General features: G+C 46.8%; 1 protein-coding gene and 1 long non-coding RNA gene across 3 annotated transcripts in view; one reads left to right on the top strand and one right to left on the bottom strand.

Annotated features, from left to right (window-relative positions):
• NDRG2 (NDRG family member 2) overlaps window positions 1-22,799 on the bottom strand; it is a 47,647-nt gene that overhangs the window by 16,960 nt on the left and 7,888 nt on the right. The window contains exons 1-2 of one of the 2 annotated variants that reach the window (XM_030187628.1): window positions 1,896-2,026; window positions 587-669 (exon numbers count right to left, since the gene is read on the bottom strand). In XM_030187628.1, the coding sequence (XP_030043488.1) occupies window positions 587-669; window positions 1,896-1,980 (168 nt within the window). In that variant the 5' untranslated portion in view covers window positions 1,981-2,026. Of the gene's footprint in view, window positions 1-586; window positions 670-1,895; window positions 2,027-22,799 lie in introns of those variants that run through there. The other variant, XM_030187629.1, reaches the window with a different exon arrangement.
• On the top strand, window positions 596-22,214 carry LOC115457922. Its single transcript, XR_003940015.1, has 4 exons — window positions 596-671; window positions 6,946-6,954; window positions 12,393-12,397; window positions 22,203-22,214. It is a non-coding gene; the product is annotated as an uncharacterized LOC115457922 (long non-coding RNA).

The following is a 22,799-nucleotide window of genomic DNA, read 5'->3' as shown; positions in this document are numbered from 1 at the left end:
CACTGCTCAGCCAGGTATTCAGGATATCCACAATGGATATGAAAGAGAGAGTAGTAAGCCTACTGAATTTCTCTCATGAATATTCGTTAAACTTATTTTTGTTAATGCTCGCATATATTATTCATTGAAAAAAATGCAAACTTAAACAAAAATACTTATTACAAATAATATTCAATACATCTCAAAATTTAACCCTGGATTGTCCTGTCATACTTCCACATCACTAATATTCCCAAATTCTAAACTTATCCTAAAAACCCAACTGGCTGGTGGTTTCCTAGGTTCCTTCATTTGCAGGAGTCCAGACACCTTTTTGATTGCCCACCGGTGCCTAGAATAATAATTTAGACTGCTGTAAGGCAATGTTAATATTAGGTAATTATGTACGGCCGTAACGACAGCTGAGCGTTTATGCTACCGTCTTCGGTATGGAAGTTTTGCTTGTTCTTTCCTATCATTTAGTGGAATTCCCAGTTTAAATTAGTTTGTGCTATTGTATAATTTTGCCTTGCAAACCCGTTCTGACCTATGTAATAAGTGATGGTACGGTAAATAAATTAAAAATAAAATAAATAAATAATCTCACCTTCAAGGGATCCTGAAGCAGGGTCTTGTCCTCTGTGATCTGTACCTCTTGCAGCTCGGCCATGGTGGGCCTCGATCCACTGCCTGTGGAGACAGGAGGGAGAGACAGAGAGAACTATTTATACAACTGGGCCCCATCTCAAGGGGAGACACTCCACCCACCCAAGAACAGTGAACAGGCAAGGAAGAGTGTAAAAGTGGGAGAGAGGGGAGTTGCTCAGCGCTGCTTGATCCATCTGGGTTTAGGAGCTGCCAGCGAAGCTGTAAAGAGAAGCAGAGAGAAGCTACCTCAGGTTCACCTCCGGAGGTACCCACTTATTGTTGTTTTCTGAACCTTAACACACTAAACGGTGTTCTCCACTTTTAGCAGGAGAGAGAATTCCTCCCGCAGCTGACACCATGAGGGGGGGTGGGGGGATGACCTACTTCCCTGGAGGAGGTACCTTCAAGGCCTGAGTGTTGGGTTCCCCGTTACAGTCTGTTTTTAGCTTTGCCTAGGCAGAGGAGAGGAGGAGGCAGGCTGGTAGAGCAGATGGGTTACCCGCACTGAATGCATTTGTCCACTAGGAGGCAGCAAAATAAATATTCTAATTTGGGCACCTACTGCCAGAATAGTCTGGATCTCAGCCTAATCAGAAAAAAAAGCAAGTTACCGGGGGACATGTGGCAGCAGTGATTGGGGGGGGGGGGGGGGGGGGGGGTCATTTTGGGGGGTTTCATGAAAAGGAAAATGAACAAGTCGTCACGGGAGCCTCAAAATCTCTCCTGTCCCCTTGCTAAATGCTTGAAGACATTCAAGGGTTCTGCAATGTGCAATGGAGCTGGGATAACACAGGGAAGCCTACGATCGGTGGCAAGTACTGCAAGTTCCCGATTCACCCCGAGTCAGGGTCCTCCGTTCCCCAGAACCCCCAGAGGCCAGGTGGGGGGAGTAGTGGCCATCGGTACTTAAAAGGGTGACACCTAGTGGCCAGAGTCAGAGACCACGACTGCAAGATTCCAGAGGGGGTGCCGGGCCTGGGACCGTCACTTTACTGAAAAGGAGAAATAAAAGGGGGCTAAAATCACCGAGTTGTTATAATTAAAATCTCACGGTGCCAGAACCCAGGCCTGGTTCTAAATGAGTTGGTTGACCCAGAAGAACTGAAGGAAACTGCCAACGCAGAGCAGACTGAATCAACACATAACCCCCCCCCCCCCCCCAACGAATCAAAAGCAGAGACACCACATCCGTAGCGCCGAGAAGCAACCGATTTGCCCAAAGGGTGCTCGCCGCAGCGGTCATTAACGTTGAATAGGTACCGAATTACCAAACCGGTGCTCGCTGATATCTCTGGCAAAGGGTCTGATTTTCCAAAGCAGTGAACACCTCAAAGAAACAAACAATCTTTTCATTTTCACAGCCCCGATGGGTCTCCCTCCCGTGGAAATAAATATCCATTCTGAGCACACATTCCTAACTCCCCAAGCTTGGCCCCATGGCCAGATGTCTTGTCTGTGCTCTATTCCTAGTCATGTGTATATCTTTAAATAATTTATAGGCATGTTTGCAAGCGTATTGCACCCAAGTAACCCACGCATTAAAAAAAAAACCAACAACTTCTTTGAAGCCCGTTTGGGGCATTTACTCACTCGGTTATTTAAAGTTCTATGGGACTTGTTTATCTCTATCCTGCCAATTTCTCTTTACTCTCCCCCCCCCCCCAACCCGAGTCCTTTTATTTCTTGTGTTTTTATATAAAGGTGTGTGCTTTGCATTAAGGCCACACCCGTGTTTTCAACACCTCTCCTTCTCCCAGCGACGGTTCTGCAGCTGTCCGTGCTGTATTCGTGCAACTATGTGCATCCGAACAGTGCCTGTGTGGGAAGAGGGGCTCTGATGATGACGAGCTACACAGCAGCACCGTCGTCTGCGCCCATAAATTTGTAACAGTGGGAGGAGCTATTGAAAGCATTGATCATATTTTAGTATTTATCTCGATTGAGCCCTGTCACACTGAGTTCTTGCTGGCTGAAGAGAGGGACTGGGGGAGGGCAGGTATTGATTTCATCTGTCCAGTGTACAAACATTCTCTCCTGGCCCTGCGATTCCCATGGCTCTTTGGGGCAGAGCGGTTTAGTGCCTGCCACTGTGCTGGAATCCATGAGAACGGTTTCATTTCTGGCAGCGCTGTGTGAAAACAAGGCTATCAATCTCGCCTTGTTCTGTACAGAGAGCTCTCCTGCCAGTCCTCCCCCCCCCCCCCCCCCCCCGGGATGTGGGCTCCGTGCCAGCATCACCCCCTGGCACTTGGCACATTCTCTCTCTCTCTTTTTCTCTGAACACTCTTGCATCAAACAGAACTGTTGAATTCTAGGAGAAGGGTTTCATGTTTAATCTGGGAAGGCTGTAAAGACCTTCACTTTATCCCTTATAACTCAGTTCCAATCTCTGGCTCCCCTCACTGACTCTCTGTGTATAACCCTGGGGGAAGTCACTTATCTTTCTCTGCTTCAGTTCTAATCCCCGGCTCTGTCATTGACTCTCTAGTGTATGACCCTGGGGGAAGTCACTTATCTTCCTGTGCTTCAGTTCTAATCCCCGGCTCTGTCACTGACTCTCTAGTGTATGACCCTGGGGGAAGTCAATTATCTTCCTGTGCTTCAGTTCTAATCCCCGGCTCTGCCACTGACTCTGTGTATGACCCTGAGGGAGTTGCTTTATTTTCCTGTGCTTCAGTCCTAATCCATGGCTCTGTCATTGACTCTCTAGTGTATGACCTTGAGGGAAGTCACTTATCTTTCTCTGCTTCAGTTCTAATCCCCAGCTCTGTCATTGACTCTCTAGTGTATGACCCTGGGGGAAGTCACTTATCTTCCTGTGCTTCAGTTCTAATCCCCGGCTCTGTCACTGACTCTCTAGTGTATGACCCTGGGGGAAGTCAATTATCTCCCTGTGCTTCAGTTCTAATCCCCGGTTCTGTCACCGACTGTGTGTGTGTGAGACACTGGGGATCTCACTGTCTCTCTCTGTGCCTTAGTTCCGCTCCTAGTCTGACTGCTGACCTTGAGGGTAACCTTGGAAAACCCTCTAGTCTCTTCCCTCTAGTCCTAAAATCAGAGCCAAATAAAGAATATGACCGTTTTATAACATACCCATCTCTCTGAGCAAACACAGGAAAAGCAGGTCAGCTCTTCTCCAGAGGAATTATTCAGGTGTAAGATTATAGCTTAGAGTTTACTGTGTGTCTCAGAAGGGAGAGACAGGACCAGCGGAAGCAGAAAGACATACGCACAGAGACAGACAGGCAAAGAAAGAGGGAGAGTATCAGAGACAGAAAGAGACCCGAAAAACCGAGAAAGTGACATTAAGAAAGGCAAAAAGAGAAACAAATGCATGCAGACATTTAAGGAGTCAACTGTACATCCGGATGACTCCACTTAAGTGCCCTGAGACGTGCAGTGCAAGCCTGGTCCATAAGAGCATCCGGATCAGTGCGTCTAACGTTTGCATGCCAGCCTGGCGTAGCTGTGAGCGCAGGGATGTGCATAAACTTACGCATATAAAGTGGGAGCCCCGCCCATGCTCCGCCCCCTTGCATTCATGCACTATGTAAACTGGACATGCTGATACAGAATTAGCACCTGGGGAGGTGGGGGCCCAGATCATTTTCAGCCCACCCCTGGCTCCCCTACCAGCACTTCTGAAAGGTTTAAGTGTACAACTTCCGCACATAAGCGCTAGAACTATATATGTACGCAAGGGGTGTAGATTATACAACTGTCCTCCAAGAAGCAAAGGAGAAAAAGAGCGGCGGATGTGAAACGAGAAAGAATGAGAAAGTAAAATTACGGGAAAAAAACAAACAAACAATTATTTAGGAATATAGGGGCATGAGTGAAAAGATAAGTACCTAAGTGCTGCCACACTGGGACAGACCAAAGGTCCATCAAGCCCAGCATCCTGTGACCAATCCAGGTCACAAGTACCTGGCAGAAACCCAAAGAGTAGCAACATTCCATGTAGAACCTTAAAGAGTAGCAAGATTCTAGAATTCTAAACTTTTCCTTTAGGAAGCCATCCAGACCTTTGTTAAACCCCGCTAAGCTAACCGCCTTTACCACATTCTCTCGCAACGATTTCTAGAGTTTAATTACACACTGAGTGAAGAAACTTTTTCTCAAATTCGTATTATATTTACTGCTTTGTAGCTTCATTGATACATCTATAAGTTGTCCTTCTCTACCGTTCACAGCTCAAGAGGCGCAATGGAAGGTGACAGGCAAGCCCCTTCCCACACAGAGTTTCCCATAAAAAAGTGGGATCTGCTCCATACCATTTCACCCTGGTGCAGATTTAGGAAGGATTATATCAGTGAGACACCTCCGCCAAAGGAATTGTTCCCTTCTCCAAGGGCTGACAGGGCTTGCAAAAGACTTTGAAGGACCACTGGGTCCCCCTTCTTGGCTAGTGGAGCGGCCTATGCCCATGGGATTCTTACAGAAGCTGGTGGTCCATAGGTACAGTAGGGGGGGGGGGGGGCTTAGCCTACCTCTGGTTAACCCTTTAATGGTGATCAACTAGCTCCCAGGTCCCTGTTTGCATCTGAAGGCACATGGTGTGAGTTACTTTACAAGATCAAGATCTCAGCAGAATAGTGGGAGAGTAGGGGATGGGCACCGGGTACCTTCCAAGGTTTTCAGGGCCAGGCTTGGCCCATCCTGATTACAAAGAAGTGATCCAGATCCTGCTGGGATTTGCAGTCTCCAAGGCAACAAGAACTACAGATCCCAGAATTCAGTAGGGCAGACATTAAGAGAGACAGCATGGGGGCAGGGACGCCTAGCAGAAAGATCCAGTCCCAGTTTTGCTACCCTCCCCCTGCACTGATGTATAGATCAGATTTCTATCACAAGGCAGGAACTACTTTTCCCTCCATGCACCTCAGGGGGAGGTGACAGGGGCGGCTCAACCCGGTAAACATGGTAAAAGCGGTAGGGGCAATGACCTCTGGGGGTGCACCAAACTACTCTAAGCCATGGGTTGTGCCAGGCTACTCTGCTCTCCTCTCCCTCTGACCCATCCTCGTGCAGTTGGACATCTCTCCCTTCTTGTTCCCCCACATTATCTCTCCTTGCCCCCTTCCCTCAGCTGTGTCCCACCCTCTTTGAAGCATAAGTACATAAGTACATAAGTAGTGCCATACTGGGAAAGACCAAAGGTCCATCTAGCCCAGCATCCTGTCACCGACAGTGGCCAATCCAGGTCAAGGGCACCTGGCACGCTCCCCAAACGTAAAAACATTCCAGACAAGTTATACCTAAAAATGAGGAATTTTTCCAGTCCATTTAATAGCGGTCTATGGACTTGTCCTTTAGGAATCTATCTAACCCCTTTTTAAACTCCGTCAAGCTAACCGCCCGTACCACGTTCTCCGGCAATGAATTCCAGAGTCTAATTACACGTTGGGTGAAGAAAAATTTTCTCCGATTAGTTTTAAATTTACCACACTGTAGCTTCAACTCATGCCCTCTAGTCCTAGTATTTTTGGATAGCGTGAACAGCCGCTTCACATCCACCCGATCCATTCCACTCATTATTTTATACACTTCTATCATATCTCCCCTCAGCCGTCTCTTCTCCAAGCTGAAAAGCCCTAGCCTTCTCAGCCTCTCTTCATAGGAAAGTCGTCCCATCCCCACTATCATTTTCGTCGCCCTTCGCTGTACCTTTTCCAATTCTACTATATCTTTTTTGAGATACGGAGACCAGTACTGAACACAATACTCCAGGTGCGGTCGCACCATGGAGCGATACAACGGCATTATAACATCCGCACACCTGGACTCCATACCCTTCCTAATAACACCCAACATTCTATTCGCTTTCCTAGCCGCAGCAGCACACTGAGCAGAAGGTTTCAGCGTATCATCGACGACGACACCCAGATCCCTTTCTTGATCCGTAACTCCTAACGCGGAACCTTGCAAGACGTAGCTATAATTCGGGTTCCTCTTACCCACATGCATCACTTTGCACTTGTCAACATTGAACTTCATCTGCCACTTGCACGCCCATTCTCCCAGTCTCGCAAGGTCCTCCTGTAAACGTTCACATTCCTCCTGCGACTTGACGACCCTGAATAATTTTGTGTCATCGGCGAATTTAATTACCTCACTAGTTATTCCCATCTCTAGGTCATTTATAAATACATTAAAAAGCAACGGACCCAGCACAGACCCCTGCGGGACCCCACTAACTACCCTCCTCCACTGAGAATACTGGCCACGCAATCCTACTCTCTGCTTCCTATCTTTCAACCAGTTCTTAATCCATAATATTACCCTACCTCCGATTCCATGACTCTGCAATTTCTTCAGGAGTCTTTCGTGCGGCACTTTGTCAAACGCCTTCTGAAAATCCAGATATACAATATCAACCGGCTCCCCATTGTCCACATGTTTGCTTACCCCCTCAAAAAAATGCATTAGATTGGTGAGGCAAGACTTCCCTTCACTTCCTGATTCCTCGAGGGCGGGACACAGTGGAGGGAAGGCCTCCGGGGCTGTCAAAGCAGCCTGCTTACATTTGCTACCACTGACATTGCCACAACACAGAGGAAGAAACTTTGACTGTCAGCAGGACAGAAGGAAGAGACAGAGAAAGGTTGCAAGTTGGGACACCAGAAACCCTAGAACCAGCCCTGGGAAGACAGGTGGACCTGGCCTGGATCCTTAGGATGACCTGGGGTGAGGTGCCAACCTTAGGTTCAGTTGTCCCCATCCAATATCAGAGACGCTAAATTACCTAGTCCTAGGGTTACCCTATGGCTCCAGAAAAAGGAGGACACATGGATCCAGTCCGGGTTTTGCTTCCATTGAAAGCAATGGAAGTAAAACCCAGACTGGCTCAATCGGTCCTCCTTTTCCTGGAGCCATAGGGTAACCTTATCCAGCCCCAGGAGAGAGACATTAGCCAGCCCTTCCTTTGAACTTACGTCCCAAAGCAGCGCAGATCTGTAGTCCTTGATTCTACCCATTGAAATCAGAACTGAAGTTCCCATAATGCACCAGGATAAAGGTGTGAAAAATTCAGGACAGACCTAAAATCTTCCTCCTGGAACTCAATAATGTTCTGCAAGCGGGGATTTTAATCTGATAAAAATATCCCCCCCCCCCCTGGTCTTCCCCACGGCAGAGGGGTTTCTTCTTCATGCAAGGGGGGCACCTTCAGTCCCTAGTGTACCAGACATACATCAGGGTATATGTGGATGTGTGTGTCACTGTTAAGTGCATTGTGTGCAGAGGGGAAGAGACATGCAGGAGGCAGCCAGTTGACTCAGAATGAACCACCGAACCTGTCAGGACTGGAAAGGTTAAAGAGAACCGCACTCCCCTCAGGGCAGGAGAGGGAAGCCAGTGCTGGAAAAGCTGGTTCAACCAGCTCCTCTCAGCCCTGCTCATAAAAGAGATGTCGAACCACATGAGAGGAGGAGGAGGGGCCTCAGCCCTGCCGCTGAGAGCTTCCACATGTCCTTGAAGGATTGCCTCCAAGGTCATACAGAGCTCCCAGCTCCTCTGATGGCCCAGGAGCATAGGTGCCAGTTCGGTGGGGGATTGAATACCCACAATATCGCACAGCCTCCTTTACTGTGTCCGGGCAGGAGTAATCACTTAGGAAAGTTACCCTCATACCTCAGTGACCCCACTTTCAAACATTCTTTTTTTTTTTCAGGCATATGAGAGGGTGGATGATTGGGCTAACTAAGAAGCAGGTCTTCGTTTCGTACTGCATTAACTGTATTTTTTATTAGTTTCTCTCTTTATGAGATATTTCTATAGATTTTAAGAAATGTCTTGTCTTTTGTATATAATATTTTGTGATACATCTATTACGTATATATGATTTGTGATTGTAAAACTTTTGGACTGCGCGGAATAAAAGGTTTTGAACAAATAAATAAAACTATTTAGGAAAGGGAAGAGAGCCTGGTCCAGATGGCTAATGACTGCAGCAGCTCCTTGACAACCCCCCCCCCCCCACTCTCCACTACTGCAACACCACCTCAAAATAATAACCAAGGGATAACCAGGATCCCTGGCTGACCATTAACACACGAGCAGAAAATACATTCTCTCTGTTTTGCAGGCAACTTTAAAGCAGATATTTCGAACAGACTGAGAATTTATTTGGTTGTGATAACAGATTTTGAGGGGAGGGTTGTTTTCACGTTTCCAATTTGCGATTTCCAAAAGAAGGTGATAATCCTGTTAAAGATGGTGCAAGGCTTGTAGATCTCAAGGGCCAAAACTGCATCCCTACTACTACTATTTAGCATTTCTATAGCGCTACAAAGCGTACGCAGCGCTGCACAAACATAGAAGAAAGACAGTCCCTGCTCAAAGAGCTATGTAATAAAAGTGAGCCAAGTATAGGACAATCAAGCCATTGTGACATCACTGATGAGGTTGGCTCTTATTGGTGGTCTGAGGCATTATGACATCACAATATCACCTCTGATTACAAGAGACTACTACTACTATTTAGCATTTCTATAGCGCTACAAGGCGTACGCAGCGCTGCACAAACATAGAAGAAAGACAGTCCCTGCTCAAAGAGCTTACAATCCCTTCAAGTCAAGAACTAAGAAAAAAGGAATATTGATACACAATAAATTCACAGTGAGTTGCAGGGCTGACCAGGACAGACAGAATTGTTATCACAGGTTAATGATGTGGGTGGGGTTTTTTTTCCCTTTACTGTGTTTTCACCACTCTGAAGATATTTCCAGTACAAGCGGGTAATTACATCTGCAATACCATTAAAGGATAAAGAACTTTACAATCGTAAATCACATTGCCGACATCCATTAACAGGCAATGTTAGCAATACAGCTAGCAACCCTATTATATACCATTTATTATTGAGGGATTTTTATCCCTGGAGGGGGCGAGAGAAAACACAGAACACACCCTGAGATTCCTCCTCTACTGCTCCTCTGCAGTATCTGAGAAAAAAGCAACCCGCACCTAGCACAAAATGCTCAAATCTAAAATGGAAGGGACACAAAGGGCCACCGAGATGTTGTTACACGAGCAGAGGAAGACTAAACAGAGACTAAGTGGTGGATAAAATAGAAGCAGAGGTTTATAATTAACAAGGCACTGTCCCAGTGACACAGGCTGAGCGGAGACCAGAGTTCTGTATATTTATAAACACGGCAGCCGTCAGGGTGCCAATGTCATCGAGGCCATGTGGGATGTGGTTATCCCACTGCTCATTCGCTGAACGGCAGCTGGAATGTACGAAGACGTTACTGGAAATCGGATAATAGAGACTTACGATGTCACTGATGTGAATAGCAATCTCCCTGCTATTCTAGTACTGAAATATCCCCACATATATAGTTTTGCCAATGCACCTCACTCCTGCCCCGCACATCCTCTGGTATTCCAATATAGAGACCCACTCTCCTAGGTTTTGCCAATGCACCTCACTCCTGCCCCGCACATCCTCTGGTATTCCAATATAGAGACCCACTCTCTTAGGTTTTGCCAATGCACCTCACTCCTGCCCCGCACATCCTCTGGTATTCCAATATAGAGACCCACTCTCCTAGGTTTTGCCAATGCACCTCACTCCTGCCCCGCACATCCTCTGGTATTCCAATATAGAGACCCACTCTCCTAGGTTTTGCCAATGCACCTCACTCCTGCCCTGCACCAATCCTCATATTCTAATACAGAGACTCCCTCGCCTTCCACAGCTCTGACTGTGCACCTCATTCCTTCCACTTTGAACGGCTAGAGAATAATCATATTTATTGGATTTAGTGCAGCCCTTTTCAACAGTCGTTAATACGTGTTTTACTGATCTGGAGTTCTAAATATATCAAGAGACATCAGAACTTCACACACTTAGACCACACAAATTTCCATCCTACCGTAGGAAAAATTAAAACCAGGAGGCAGATCATCTAAAACGGTAGTCTTTAATAAAGTAAAATGCTCCCAGGTCAATAGACATCTTTAAAACTAACAGATGCTTTTAGATGTATCTTAAGTATTTCTTAGATAAGATTCCCAGACAGATCCGCCGGCAAGCGGAGAAGTCGAACGCCCCACGGGAGAACACAGGTATAGGAGAAAGTGGGATGTTTGACCACGGAGATACAAAGCCTACTTTTTTCATCAATAAACAAGTGTTTTTAAGATCAATCTCTCCAGGCTTTGTATCTCCGTGGTCAAACATCCCACTTTCTCCTATACCTAACTTAGATAAGATTCCTCCATGTTTTTCTTAGAAATCAGTGGTCATATTTATTTATTAATTCCTTTTTGAGCTGAGATGTTCTTTTTAAGTTACTTATATATACTTACTAGTAAAACATGCCCATTTCTGGAGCGAAGGCGGTAGAACGAGAGGACATGAAATGAGATTGAAGGGGGGCAGACTCAAGAAAAATGTCAGGAAGTATTTCTTCACGGAGAGAGTGGTGGATGCTTGGAATGCCCTCCCGCGGGAGGTGGTGGAGAGGAAAACGGTAACGGAATTCAAACATGCGTGGGATAAACATAAAGGAATCCTGTTCAGAAGGAAAGGATCCTCAGGAGCTTAACCGAGATTGGATAGCAGAGCCGGTAGTGGGAGGCGGGGCTGGAGGTTGGGAGGCGGGGATAGTGCGGGGCAGACTTATACGGTCTGTGCCAGAGCCAGTGGTGGGAGGCAGGACTGGAGGTTGGGAGGCAGGGATAGCGCTGGGCAGACTTATACGGTCTATGCCAGAGCCGGTGGTTGGGAGGCGGGGCTAGTGCTGGGCAGACTTATACGGTCTGTGCCAGAGCCGGTGGTTGAGAGGCGGGGCTAATGCTGGGCAGACTTATACGGTCTATGCCAGAGCCGGTGGTTGGGAGGCGGGGCTAGTGCTGGGCAGACTTATACGGTCTGTGCCAGAGCCGGTGGTTGAGAGGCGGGGCTAGTGCTGGGCAGACTTATACGGTCTATGCCAGAGCCGGTGGTTGGGAGGCGGGGCTAGTGCTGGGCAGACTTATATGGTCTGTGCCCTGAAGAGCACAGGTACAAATCAAAGTAGGGTATACACAAAAGTAGCACACATGAGTTGTCTTGTTGGGCAGACTGGATGGACCGTGCAGGTCTTTTTCTGCCGTCATCTACTATGTTACTATGTAAATGAAACGGGCGCTAGCAAGGTTTTTGTCCTGAACCCCCCCCTACCCACCCCTTCGGCGTTGTGAAGCCACTGACCGCCATTGCTCCGCACCTCGTCAACGCACGCCACCTTCATCTCCTGAGTCGTGAAGCCACTGACACCATTGCTCCGCCCTCGCTCTGTGACGCCATTGCTCCGCCCTCGACGTCAACACGTTTGACGTGAGGGCGGGGCCCAGAGACAGTGATTTCGGTGGCTTCACCACCACGAACCCTTCGAACCCGAAGGAAGTGGGACTGACGTCAGTGTCCTCAGAACGTTGAGGGTGAGTTTTATTATACAGGATGGTTTTACTTCATAATGTCCCTGATGCAGCCAGTATTGTTGGCGAAACACGGCCATGTCGGGCACAGATGTCTATTGACCTGGGAACATTTTATTTTATTAGAGACTACCGTTGTATAGATCTGCCTCCTGGTTTTAATTCTTCCACGTTGGATCTGACGGATTCTTTGCCTTGCTGCTTCCTGACATCCTACTGTAGGGACATAAGGTTCATAAAGCTTTGGGTCTGAGCTCTCTCACGCTCTCCGAGTCCCTTCTGTCACTCGTTAGGAGCGTGTGACACTCATTTGAAGTCTCTCTCAGGCATTGGAGTCTCGGTGCTCCTATTCTGATTTTGACCACTACTTTCATTACGGACAAGCCTGAGAGGAAAGATGCCAAGTGGCCCTAACCAGCTGGAAGCAGGAGGAGTGGCCTAATGGTTAGTGCAGCCGGCTTTGATTCTGGCAACCTGGGATCGATTCCCACTGCAGCTCCTTGTGACCCTGGGCAAGTCGCTTAACCCTCCATTGCCCCAGGTACAAAAACTTAGATTGTGCGCCCTCTAGGGACAGAGAAAGTACCTGCATATGTGTACTGCGCTGCGTCAGGGGTGTAGCCAGACCTTCACGGGAGGGGGGGGGGGGCACATTTTGGCCCACCTCCTTCCCCGCGGCCGCCTCCGCTCCACCGCCACTGCGAGGGTACTAAAGCGTTTGTCCCGCGCTGGTCTCACATTGCCTGGCGCCATGTTCTGTTTTCAGTCGCTGTGCACGCTCGTTTTAATGAAACTGAGCCAAACTGGGGGGCCCAAGAGCCAATTTGGGGGGGCCCAGGCCCTCATAGCTACGCCACTGTGCTGTGTATGTCTGGTAGCACTACAGAAAATGATTAGTAGGAGGAGTCTGAATACATCTCTCTGTATACTGCCTCCCTCCGACCCATCCCTTTCTCTGTTGTGAAACCTATGGTCATGCTTTTAGGCACCAGACAAATTCCTTTCAAAACTGTCTCATATTTCCTCCACTCTGTTTACATACTCTTTTAGAGGCACCAAAGATAAGCAAATATTATTTCATGCTGCTTTTTTTTTTTTTTTATTTGCAAAAGTAATATTATACTTAAATCTTTCCAGATTTACACTCCAGATGCATCATATGAAAAAATAAAATCATACTCTTTGGCCTTCAATCTCAGTCTTTGAGACAGTAAATTGCACTCTTTGGGACGGTCTTCCCCTTGGCATCTCAGTGCCCCCTTCTCTTTTTAAATTATTTTAATTAAAGCATGTCGGACCACCAAAATGTATATATATATATATTTTTTTTTTATGTGCAGCAAGCTTGACTCTGGCTGGCTGTTGGAAACATTTGATGGTACCTCCATTGGTGAAATGGATTACTAAGCTGTGGCACCTTTGTGACAGGGAAAGGGAAATGGGACTTGATATACCGCCTTTCTGAGGTTTTTGCAACTACATTCAAAGCGGTTTACATATATTCAGGTACTTATTTTGTACCAGGGGCAATGGAGGGTTAAGTGACTTATCCAGAGTCACAAGGAGCTGCAGTGGGAATTGAACTCAGTTCCCCAGGATCAAAGTCCACTGCAATAACCACTAGGCTACTCCTCCACTCATTCCACCAATAAGAGCCAACCTCATCAGTGATGTCACAATGGCTTAATGTCCATTGCACTAACCACCAGGCTACTCCTCCACTCATTCCACCAATAAGAGCCAACCTCATCAGTGATGTCACAATGGCTTGATTGCCCGATACTCGGCTCACTTCTGATATTGTGATGTCATAGGGGAAAAGGGGGATGTCACAATGGCTTGATTGCCCAATACTTGGCTCACTTCTGATATTGTGATGTCATAAGGGAAAGGGGACTTGATATACCGCCTTTCTGAGGTGTTTTGCAACTACATTCAAAGCGGTTTACAGGTACTTATTTTGTACCTGGGGGAAATGGGACTTGATATACCGCCTTTCTTAGGTTTTTGCAACTACATTCAAAGCGGTTTACATATATTCAGGTACTTATTTTGTACCAGGGGCAATGGAGGGTTAAGTGACTTGCCCAGAGTCAGAAGGAGCTGCAGCGGGAATCGAACCCAGTTCCCCAGGATCAAAGTCCAGTGCACTAACCACTAGGCTACTCCTCGACACCATTCTCTACGTGGGAAAGGATTCGGCAGCCTTTGACGCACGCACTGCTTTTACTATGCATTTCGAATACTGTGTTTCTTGGTTCTGCTTCCTGTTTACCAATATGTATTGCGAGATGTGTGTATGTGGGGGGGGGTGTTTATGGAGGGGAGAGAGGGTGGTTTTCTTTTATTATTTTTCTTGTAGGGAGGGGACTTATTTGCTTTATATTGTTAAAAAGTGATTAGAAGTGAGTATTTCTACCCTTTAATGCTGTGGTCTGATGTGACTGCTCAGGGTGTACATTAGTGTTCTGTATTTGCATTGTTTATTAATCCCTTTTTTTTTTGTATACAGTTTAAGTGCTTGTTCTTCTGGTTATGTTTGACTTTCACCCACCCCCCATGTAGCAAAGTAGCCAATATCTTAATCGAGGAGGCCATAATGATTAGTTTTGAGGTTTCCGTCAAGATTTTCTAGCAACCAGGCCTGCGCCAGAGGCCTACAGTCGCCATGGCAACCTTTTTCAAGAGAAATCTCTGGCGACTGCTTCTCCCACCCCACCACCCTCCCAACCCTTCCTTTTCATGCAATTTCTTGATTCACAGGAAATGGCCAATATTTGACGGGGCACCGAGCCATGGCCTGCATGATCTCCCTGCCCGTTCTATACCCCACCCCAACGGGTCAGGCAGGCCCATCCTGTGGAAAACAAATCTGTAGGATGCAGTAGGGTCATTTGTTAAGCTCTTTCTAACATGCTCCAAATGCATCATCTCCTTACTTTAAAGAAATCTTCCCCCTCTCAGCCCCTCAATTCCTACAATTTCCCATGAGCCCCTGGGGTGAGGGACAGCCATCTTGCTGTGTGGGGGGAGGTATAAAACTACCTCACAAAATTCCCCTTCCTGGATATCACACACGCCCCGCTCTTTAAAAGTGGTCTGCTGCCTTGTTTGCGAACACGGCCTCCGTCACCACTGCAACCAGGGTTTGAGCGGCTTCAAGAAACTGCAGGACCTGATGACTTTTCCGCTACTAGGCCAGGAAAGATTGGGTACACCCACAGCGCAGATCAATTACCCCTCGCACGTTTATGCTGAGGCGGAACATTATTTTCCACCCAAGCAGAAATGTCCTTCACAAGATAAACAAAGCCTGAAGGGATTGTAGTGGGGGATTTACCTGCCCCGGAGGTGGAACCACCTCTGGAGGTGAATCTTTTCTAAATGAAAGGCTAGCATTGTGTCAAAGCCACCCTGTAAATGATGAACTATAAACAATAGTTGCTTTTATAGCTTGGATTTATAAAGCGATTCTTGTGTAAACAACACAGGAACATCCTGAGGTACAAGGAGATCCTGTAACACACCCACCCGTCACACACACAGTTTGGTGGAAGAGCTGAGATAAACAAACCCAATGCAGCTGTCCTTCCAGCTCAGTGGAAGTGCCACACACTGAGTCTCTCCCACCTTTCTGTGGAGGGAAGCGTCGGAGAGGGCGAGCCATAGACAGGCCTGCAAGGGTGAAGCCCTCTGGCCAGATTTTGTGGGCTGCGCATAAACCAGTTTCCAAATTGGAGGATTAGAATTGAGGTACAGAGAGGAAAAAGTGACTCCCCCAGGGTCACACACAGAGAGTCAGTGACAGAGGGAGATAATGCAACTCTGCCAAGGTCACAACACAGGGAGTCAGTGACAGAGGCGGGAATTAGAAGTGAGAGAAAAAAAAGACAGAACTGGGAATTAAGAATTCTTACAAACACCCCTCACCACCAGGGGCGTAGCTAGGTGGGGCCACGGGGGCATGGGCCCCCGCGGATTTAACCCTGGCCCCCCTGCTTTCACCCCCCCCCCCACCACGTTCGACCCCCCCCTCCCGAAGCCACCAACCCTCCCCTGTCGCCGCTGCCAGGTACCTTTGCTGGCAGGGGTTCCCAACCCCCGCTAGCCGAAGTCCTCTTCAGCGCCGGTCTCCGGTGCGTTGCTGATCTGGATTCTGTTTCTGTAAGTCACAGAAACAGAATCCAGATCAGCGAACGCGCCAGACTTGGAGACCGGCGTTCAAGGGGACTTCGGCTGGCGGGGGTTGGGGAAGATTGGCTGCGGCGGGAGGGTTGAAAGGGACGGGGGAGGGGATCAAAAGTGGCAGGGGGGAATGGCGGCACCGGGGGGGGGGGGGGGGGGGCTGAAATGTGCCCCCTCACCTTGGGCTCTGGACCCTCCTCCCGCCGAAGTCTGGCTACGCCCCTGCTCACCACCACCTAAACGAAACATGCCTGTTGCTGAAAACAATGTCCCCCCCTGTGAGTGAGGCCTATGGCCGTAGCACACCCGTTGATGACAATCAGCACAGCAGTACCAAGCCTTGACTTAGATTTAAAATACACAGGGAATAACTCAGTAACAGGCACCTTGTAAACCTCAAAGACCACTTCTTCCTGTATCCGGTGGTTAAATTTTACGATGCAACAACTTACTACACAGAGACTGCTTCTGTTAAACCAGTGGTTCCCAAACCCGGTCCTGGGGGCACCCCAGCCAGTCAGGTTTTCAGTATATCCACAATGAATATTCATGACAGATTTGAATGCAGTGGAGGTTTCCTCCAGGGAAAGGTTTGGGAACCACTGTGTCAAATAATAAGCAACACATATGGATAAGCGAGTCAGACCCTTCATGTGTCATAGCGAAACAAAACAATATAAGGAAAGGTAATTACTAGTAATTCTGCGAAATCTTGTTTTAAAAGCAAGCAACGGCGGTGCTTTGTTACTCAGTGAATGTTTATCTTGCAGGGATTAAACACCAGATCATTCACAAACCCCCCAGCAATCAAATACTCAGGGGTCCTTATACAAAGGTGTATTACAGTTTTTAGTGTGTGCGCTAAATGCTAGCATGCGCTTATTTTTAGCGCATACTAAAAACATCATCATGTATTTGGCTAACGGACCCGTATCGCCAATATAGTAATTTTTTATGTAATTATTTTTATAAAGATTTTCGGGGGTTTCAGAACTACGGTCAGCTGCATGTACAGTGATAGTTTTCATCGATAATCCATCCGAAAACAATCGGTGAAATCCGAACCCGACGAAAACCGAGGCAATTATTTCACGATGAGAAACAACGCCACACTGAGCAGGAGAACGCGTGGGCCACCCTTTGTTTTCGCAAAATTAGCAGCGAGTTGACGTGGGCACGCCGACGAAATCAGAGACAAATTTTTCGTGGAAAAAAAAAAAGCGACGAAAACCGAAACTGACGATAACCGAAGTCAACGAAAACTGAGGTATTACTGTAAACCAATATCCTTAAATGAATTAATGCCCGCTTCTCATCCGAGATCCACAAAACTGTTGTAATTAGTGTTAAAAAAAAGTGAAAATATTTAGCCTGCGCAGAGTTTTCACCCAATACTGCAAAATGGCACCCTCTGCCGACATGATCGAAACCTGGCCATGTTGGCAGAGGGTCCCATTTGCAATACTGGGTGGAAATGCTGGGCAAGCTAAGGCCCCCTTTTCCAAAGCCAACGCTAATGCTGGTGCTGCGGTAATGCCGACGTATACACAGAAGAACCAAATCTCCGCCAGAATATACAATAGGCAGCGGAACAGCAAAGATGACTCAGGAATAAGTAGCCGATGCTTCAGATGGTTTAACAGTTTAATATAGGACAACCGAGACTCGACACAGCTGTGTTTCGGCCGACAAGGCCTGCATCAAGAGTCTGTTACAAAAATATAATAAAAATATATAATAAAAACAAAAATATAATAATAAAAATATATAATAAAAATAAAAATATATAAAATATATAATAATAATACTATTAAAATTAATAAAAAATTAATATAAATAATATAAAATACAAAAATGTTAAAATAGTGAGAAATATATTTAATTTGAATATTATTTATTATTTCTATATATTTTTGAAAGACTCCTAATGCAGGCCTGGTCGGTGCGGTAACTTTGAACGGGCTGTGTCAGCATCGCGGTGTGGCTTTGTAAAAGGCGACCTAAGTATTTTCACTATTTTAACATTATGTATAACGGTTTATGGATCTTGGATGAGAAGCAAGATTAAAGAAACAAGTTTTGTTGGAATTAAGAAGATACATATGAAAACGAAAAAAAAAGAAGGAAAAAAAATGGACCGATGAGGCCGATGAGGAGTGGGCAGCAATGTACTGAAAGACGTTGATATGCATGCAGATGAACGTAGTTCTGAGGCTTCAACAACAAAAAAAAGTTTATAAAAATTAATTGCGTACAAAATTACTATATTGGTGATAGACATTTAGTATTTGATTGCTGGGGGTCTGTGAATGATTCAGTGCATGTTAACGGCATATGTGCAGCCCTGCGCCCCCCTCCCCCCCCCCCAGAGCTTCACAAGTATTAAGGGATGGTGTGAAGTAGATGAGAGAGCAGATGGGTAGAAGTTGGCACTCTGGCCCCTGACTGCTAATTTTCAGTCTAATGAGGTACTTGCTCACTTGTTCAGAACCCTTATTTTAATATTCCCTTTTCTCTTGTTTGTCCTGTTTGTCTGTCCTAATTAGATTGTAAGCTCTGCAGGGACTGTCTCTTCATGTTCAAGTGTACAGCGCTGCGTACGTCTAGTAGCGCTATAGAAATGATAAGTAGTAGTAGTAAATTCAAGAGTTGCCAAGTTATCCAGTTCTAAGAGGGAGATTTTGGATCTGTCCTGGATTTCTGATGATGTTGTCTTGTTGTATTATGGGATCTACAGCACTGATTTTATATAAGGGAAAGGTAAATGGGACTTCATATACCGCCTTTCTGAGGTTTTTGCAACCACATTCAAAGCGGTTTACATATTTCAGGTACTTATTTTGTACCAGGGGCAATGGAGGGTTAAGTGACTTGCCCGGAGTAGTAGAACTGGAGACTACAAATACTACTACTACTATTTAGCATTTCTATAGCGCTACAAGGCGTTCGCAGCGCTGCACAAACATAGAAGAAAGACAGTCCCTGCTCAAAGAGCTATGTAATAAAAGTGAGCCAAGTATAGGACAATCAAGCCATTGTGACATCACTGATGAGGTTGGCTCTTATTGGTGGCCTGAAGCATTATGACATCACAATATCACCTCTGATTACAAGAGACTACTACTACTACTACTACTACTATTTAGCATTTCTATAGCGCTACAAGGCGTACACAGCACTGCACAAACATAGAAAAAAGACAGTCCCTGCTCAAAGAGCTTACAATCTAATAGACCAAAAGAAAAAAAATAAAGTAAGCAAATCAAATCAATTAATGTGAACGGGAAGGAAGAGAGGAGGGTAGGTGGAGGCGAGTGGTTACAAGTGGTTACGAGTCAAAAGCAACGTTAAAGAGGTGGGCTTTCAGTCTAGATTTAAAGGTGGCCAAGGATGGGGCAAGACGTAGGGGCTCAGGAAGTTTATTCCAGGCATAGGGTGCAGCGAGACAGAAGGCGCGAAGTCTGGACTTGGCAGTAGTGGAGAAGGGAACAGATAAGAAGGATTTATCCATGGAGCGGAGTGCACGGGAAGGGGTGTAGGGAAGGACGAGTGTGGAGAGATACTGGGGAGCAGCAGAGTGAATACATTTATAGGTTAGTAGAAGAAGTTTGAACAGGATGTGACAACGGATAGGGAGCCAGTGAAGGGTCTTGAGGAGAGGGGTAGTATGAGTAAAGCGACCCTGGCAGAAGACGAGATGGGCAGCAGAGTTTTGAACCGATTGGAGAGGGGAGAGGTGACTAAGTGGGAGGCCAGCAAGAAGCAGATTGCAGTAGTCTAAACGAGAGGTGACAAGGGTGTGGATGAGGGTTTTGGTAGAGTGCTCGGAAAGAAAGGGGCGGATTTTACAAATACCACTCTCTTATCTATCAATGGGGTCCCTTTAATAAGGTGTGCTGAAAAATGACCTGCGGTAGTGTAGGCGTGTGTTTTGGGGGCGCGCGCAGATCCATTTCTCAAGCGCGCCTGCAAAAAAAAATGCCTTTTATTAAAATTTTGGCCGAAAATGGACGTCTGGCAAAATCAAAATTGCCGCGCGTCTATTTTGGGCCTGAGACCTTACCGCCAGCCACTGACCTAGCGGTAAAGTCTCACGCGGTAACCGGGGCCGTAATGACCCACGCGAGTCAAATGCCACTTGGCGCGCGTCCGAAATAAAATTTATTTTTCGGATGCGCGCCAAAAATGGAATTACCGCAAAAGCCACGCAGTAACTCCATTTTGGCGTGCACTGGGCGCACGTAGACGTTGGCGTGGATTAGCAAAAGGGACCCTAAATCCTCCTTCTTTGCTTATACCCTACACTGTCTATTAAAATGTTTTATTACATATTGTGTTGACTTTGTAAGTAGTAACTATGCCATGCTTTGTATTAAGACATAAGACATAAGCATCGCCATACTGGGACAGACCAAAGGTCCATCTAGCCCAGCACCCTGTCTCCGACAGTGGCCAATCCAGGTCACAAATCACCCGACAAGATCCACGGAGCAAAGCATTTTGTACTGCTTGTCCCAGGAATAGTGGATTTTTCCCTACGTCCATTTAATAACGTTCTATGGCCTTTTCCTTCAGGAAGCCGTCCAAACCTTTCTTAAACTCTGCTAAGCTAACTGCCATTGTTATTTGAATATTTTTACTGCTGTAATTGTCATGTTTGATTTATTCTTATTGTATACCACCTTGAGTGAATTTCTTCAAAATGGCGGTAAATACATACATCCATAAATATATACTGTGAAATGTAAATTTAAAACCAAGACTGGCCAAAAGACTTCTCTCCTGGAACTGGGTAACTTGGCAGCTCTAATTCCATCCAGCTCAGTAAAAGAAAGAAAAGTAGAAAAAGATAAAGACAGGGCTGGAGCAACCACTAGGAAAAACTAGGCATCTGCCTAGGGTGGAACAATTTGGAGCGGGGCTGGCACTGTGCCTATACAACACTCATCGAGGCAGGGCCGCGAGAACCCGCGCGTTCTGACGCATATAACCAGCGCACTGGCATCCATTTCTCCCTGTAATGTCAGAACCGGCTCTGCTTATCGCTCCACTTTTCAAAGTCCGTCACTGGCTACCGATGAATCAGCGCATCCATTCATAAAGCAGCAACTCTCACATTTAAAGTATTCCGTGGATAAGCACTCCTGATTATGTATCTTGTTTCACCATTCCATAGTCACCGGTTCGGCCTCTGCGATCAATAAATGATCAGCCTTTGGCTCTCCCCGGTCCCAGATCGGCCCAACTTGAAATCTCCTAGACGATCCGCATTCTTGTTTCTTACATCTTTTGTCTGGAACGGGCTCCCCTTATCGCTTCGTAATAACACTTCTTTCAAGAAGTTTAAACGTGAATTAAAAGCTTGGCTCGCTTCTCAGGCTGTTAAGGTCGTTAATTGCAGTCCAGCTCTCCTCTTTTCTATGCTGCTTTGACCCTTCTTCCCCTGCCCTTTTCCTTCTTTTCTCTGTGATTGGTGTGCTTGTGCTATAGATATATTTCTGCTTTTATTGTTTTTATTGCATTCTTGCATTTTAGTTTGTGCTCTGTTCTGCTCGCCAGTTTGACTGGTATAGTAAGTGTAATAAAACGATAAGCTATCCTGTTCTAAGATACCAGTGGAACTTGACACATCCCGACCCCGACGTCTCCAGCCCTGCTTGTATTTCCTTTCTAAAATGCCGTTCCAGATGTCAGGAAATAAAGGACCAGTTGGCCAAGTCTGTCCAGTTTTCCCCTGCATACACAGTAGAGGCTTAGCTATGTGGGGGCCATGGGGGCCTGGCCCCCCGAATTTCCTCTGGGCCCCTAGTTTTGCTAGCGGGGGTCCCTAACCTCCACCAGCTGAAGCCTAGTGCATCTCCGGTCTCCGACGACGCCACATTGCCCGCCCTGCTCTCGCTTCCTCTCACGTCCGTCGTGCTTCTTTTAGTGAAACTGAGGCAAGGTATTTGCTGCGGCAGGCAGTGGGTGGGGAGCGGGGTAGAGCGGCAGAGCAGCGGGGGGGGTGGGGGGGGGGAGTGGCAGGGTCGCAGCCAAAATGTGCCCCCCCCCCTCACCTCGGGCTCTGGCCCCCTCCACTTGCACCGCTCCTTTTGGTCGTTACCTGAGAAATGCAACAGAGTCACGTCGAGGCCCATGCTAGGCCACTTCCTAACTTTACCTCCCCTTTACATCCTACCACCATCTCATAATATCCGAGAATGTAGCAAAGCTCTGCCAGCCCCATTTCCGATCGTGTTTAATCTTGCCTCTTCTCCACGGCAGCTTGATGCAGTCGGACCACTGCTTCTTCCTTCCGTTATTACTGTAACATACAGGCTTCCTCTCCTCCTGACCTTTTCCATTCGCCTACCTTTACCACTGCCCTGTCCATCCCAAGCATACTTAGGTCCTAGCGCAGTGATTAAATGTGTTCCGAGTTCTGGGCTGGCGGCAGAGCTAGAGATTTATATCAGCATTTTAGACAACTGGCTGGGTTATAAATCCTACCTTCGGAATGCCTACAAGTGCAGCGCGATACAGCTCTGGAAACTACCAAAGAAATCATACAGCCCGTC

This window comes from Microcaecilia unicolor, chromosome 14 (assembly GCF_901765095.1).
Source record: "Microcaecilia unicolor chromosome 14, aMicUni1.1, whole genome shotgun sequence".
Lineage (NCBI taxonomy): Eukaryota > Metazoa > Chordata > Amphibia > Gymnophiona > Siphonopidae > Microcaecilia > Microcaecilia unicolor.
Note: the sequence above shows the minus strand (reverse complement) of the source record. Positions and strands in the feature narration are given on the sequence as shown.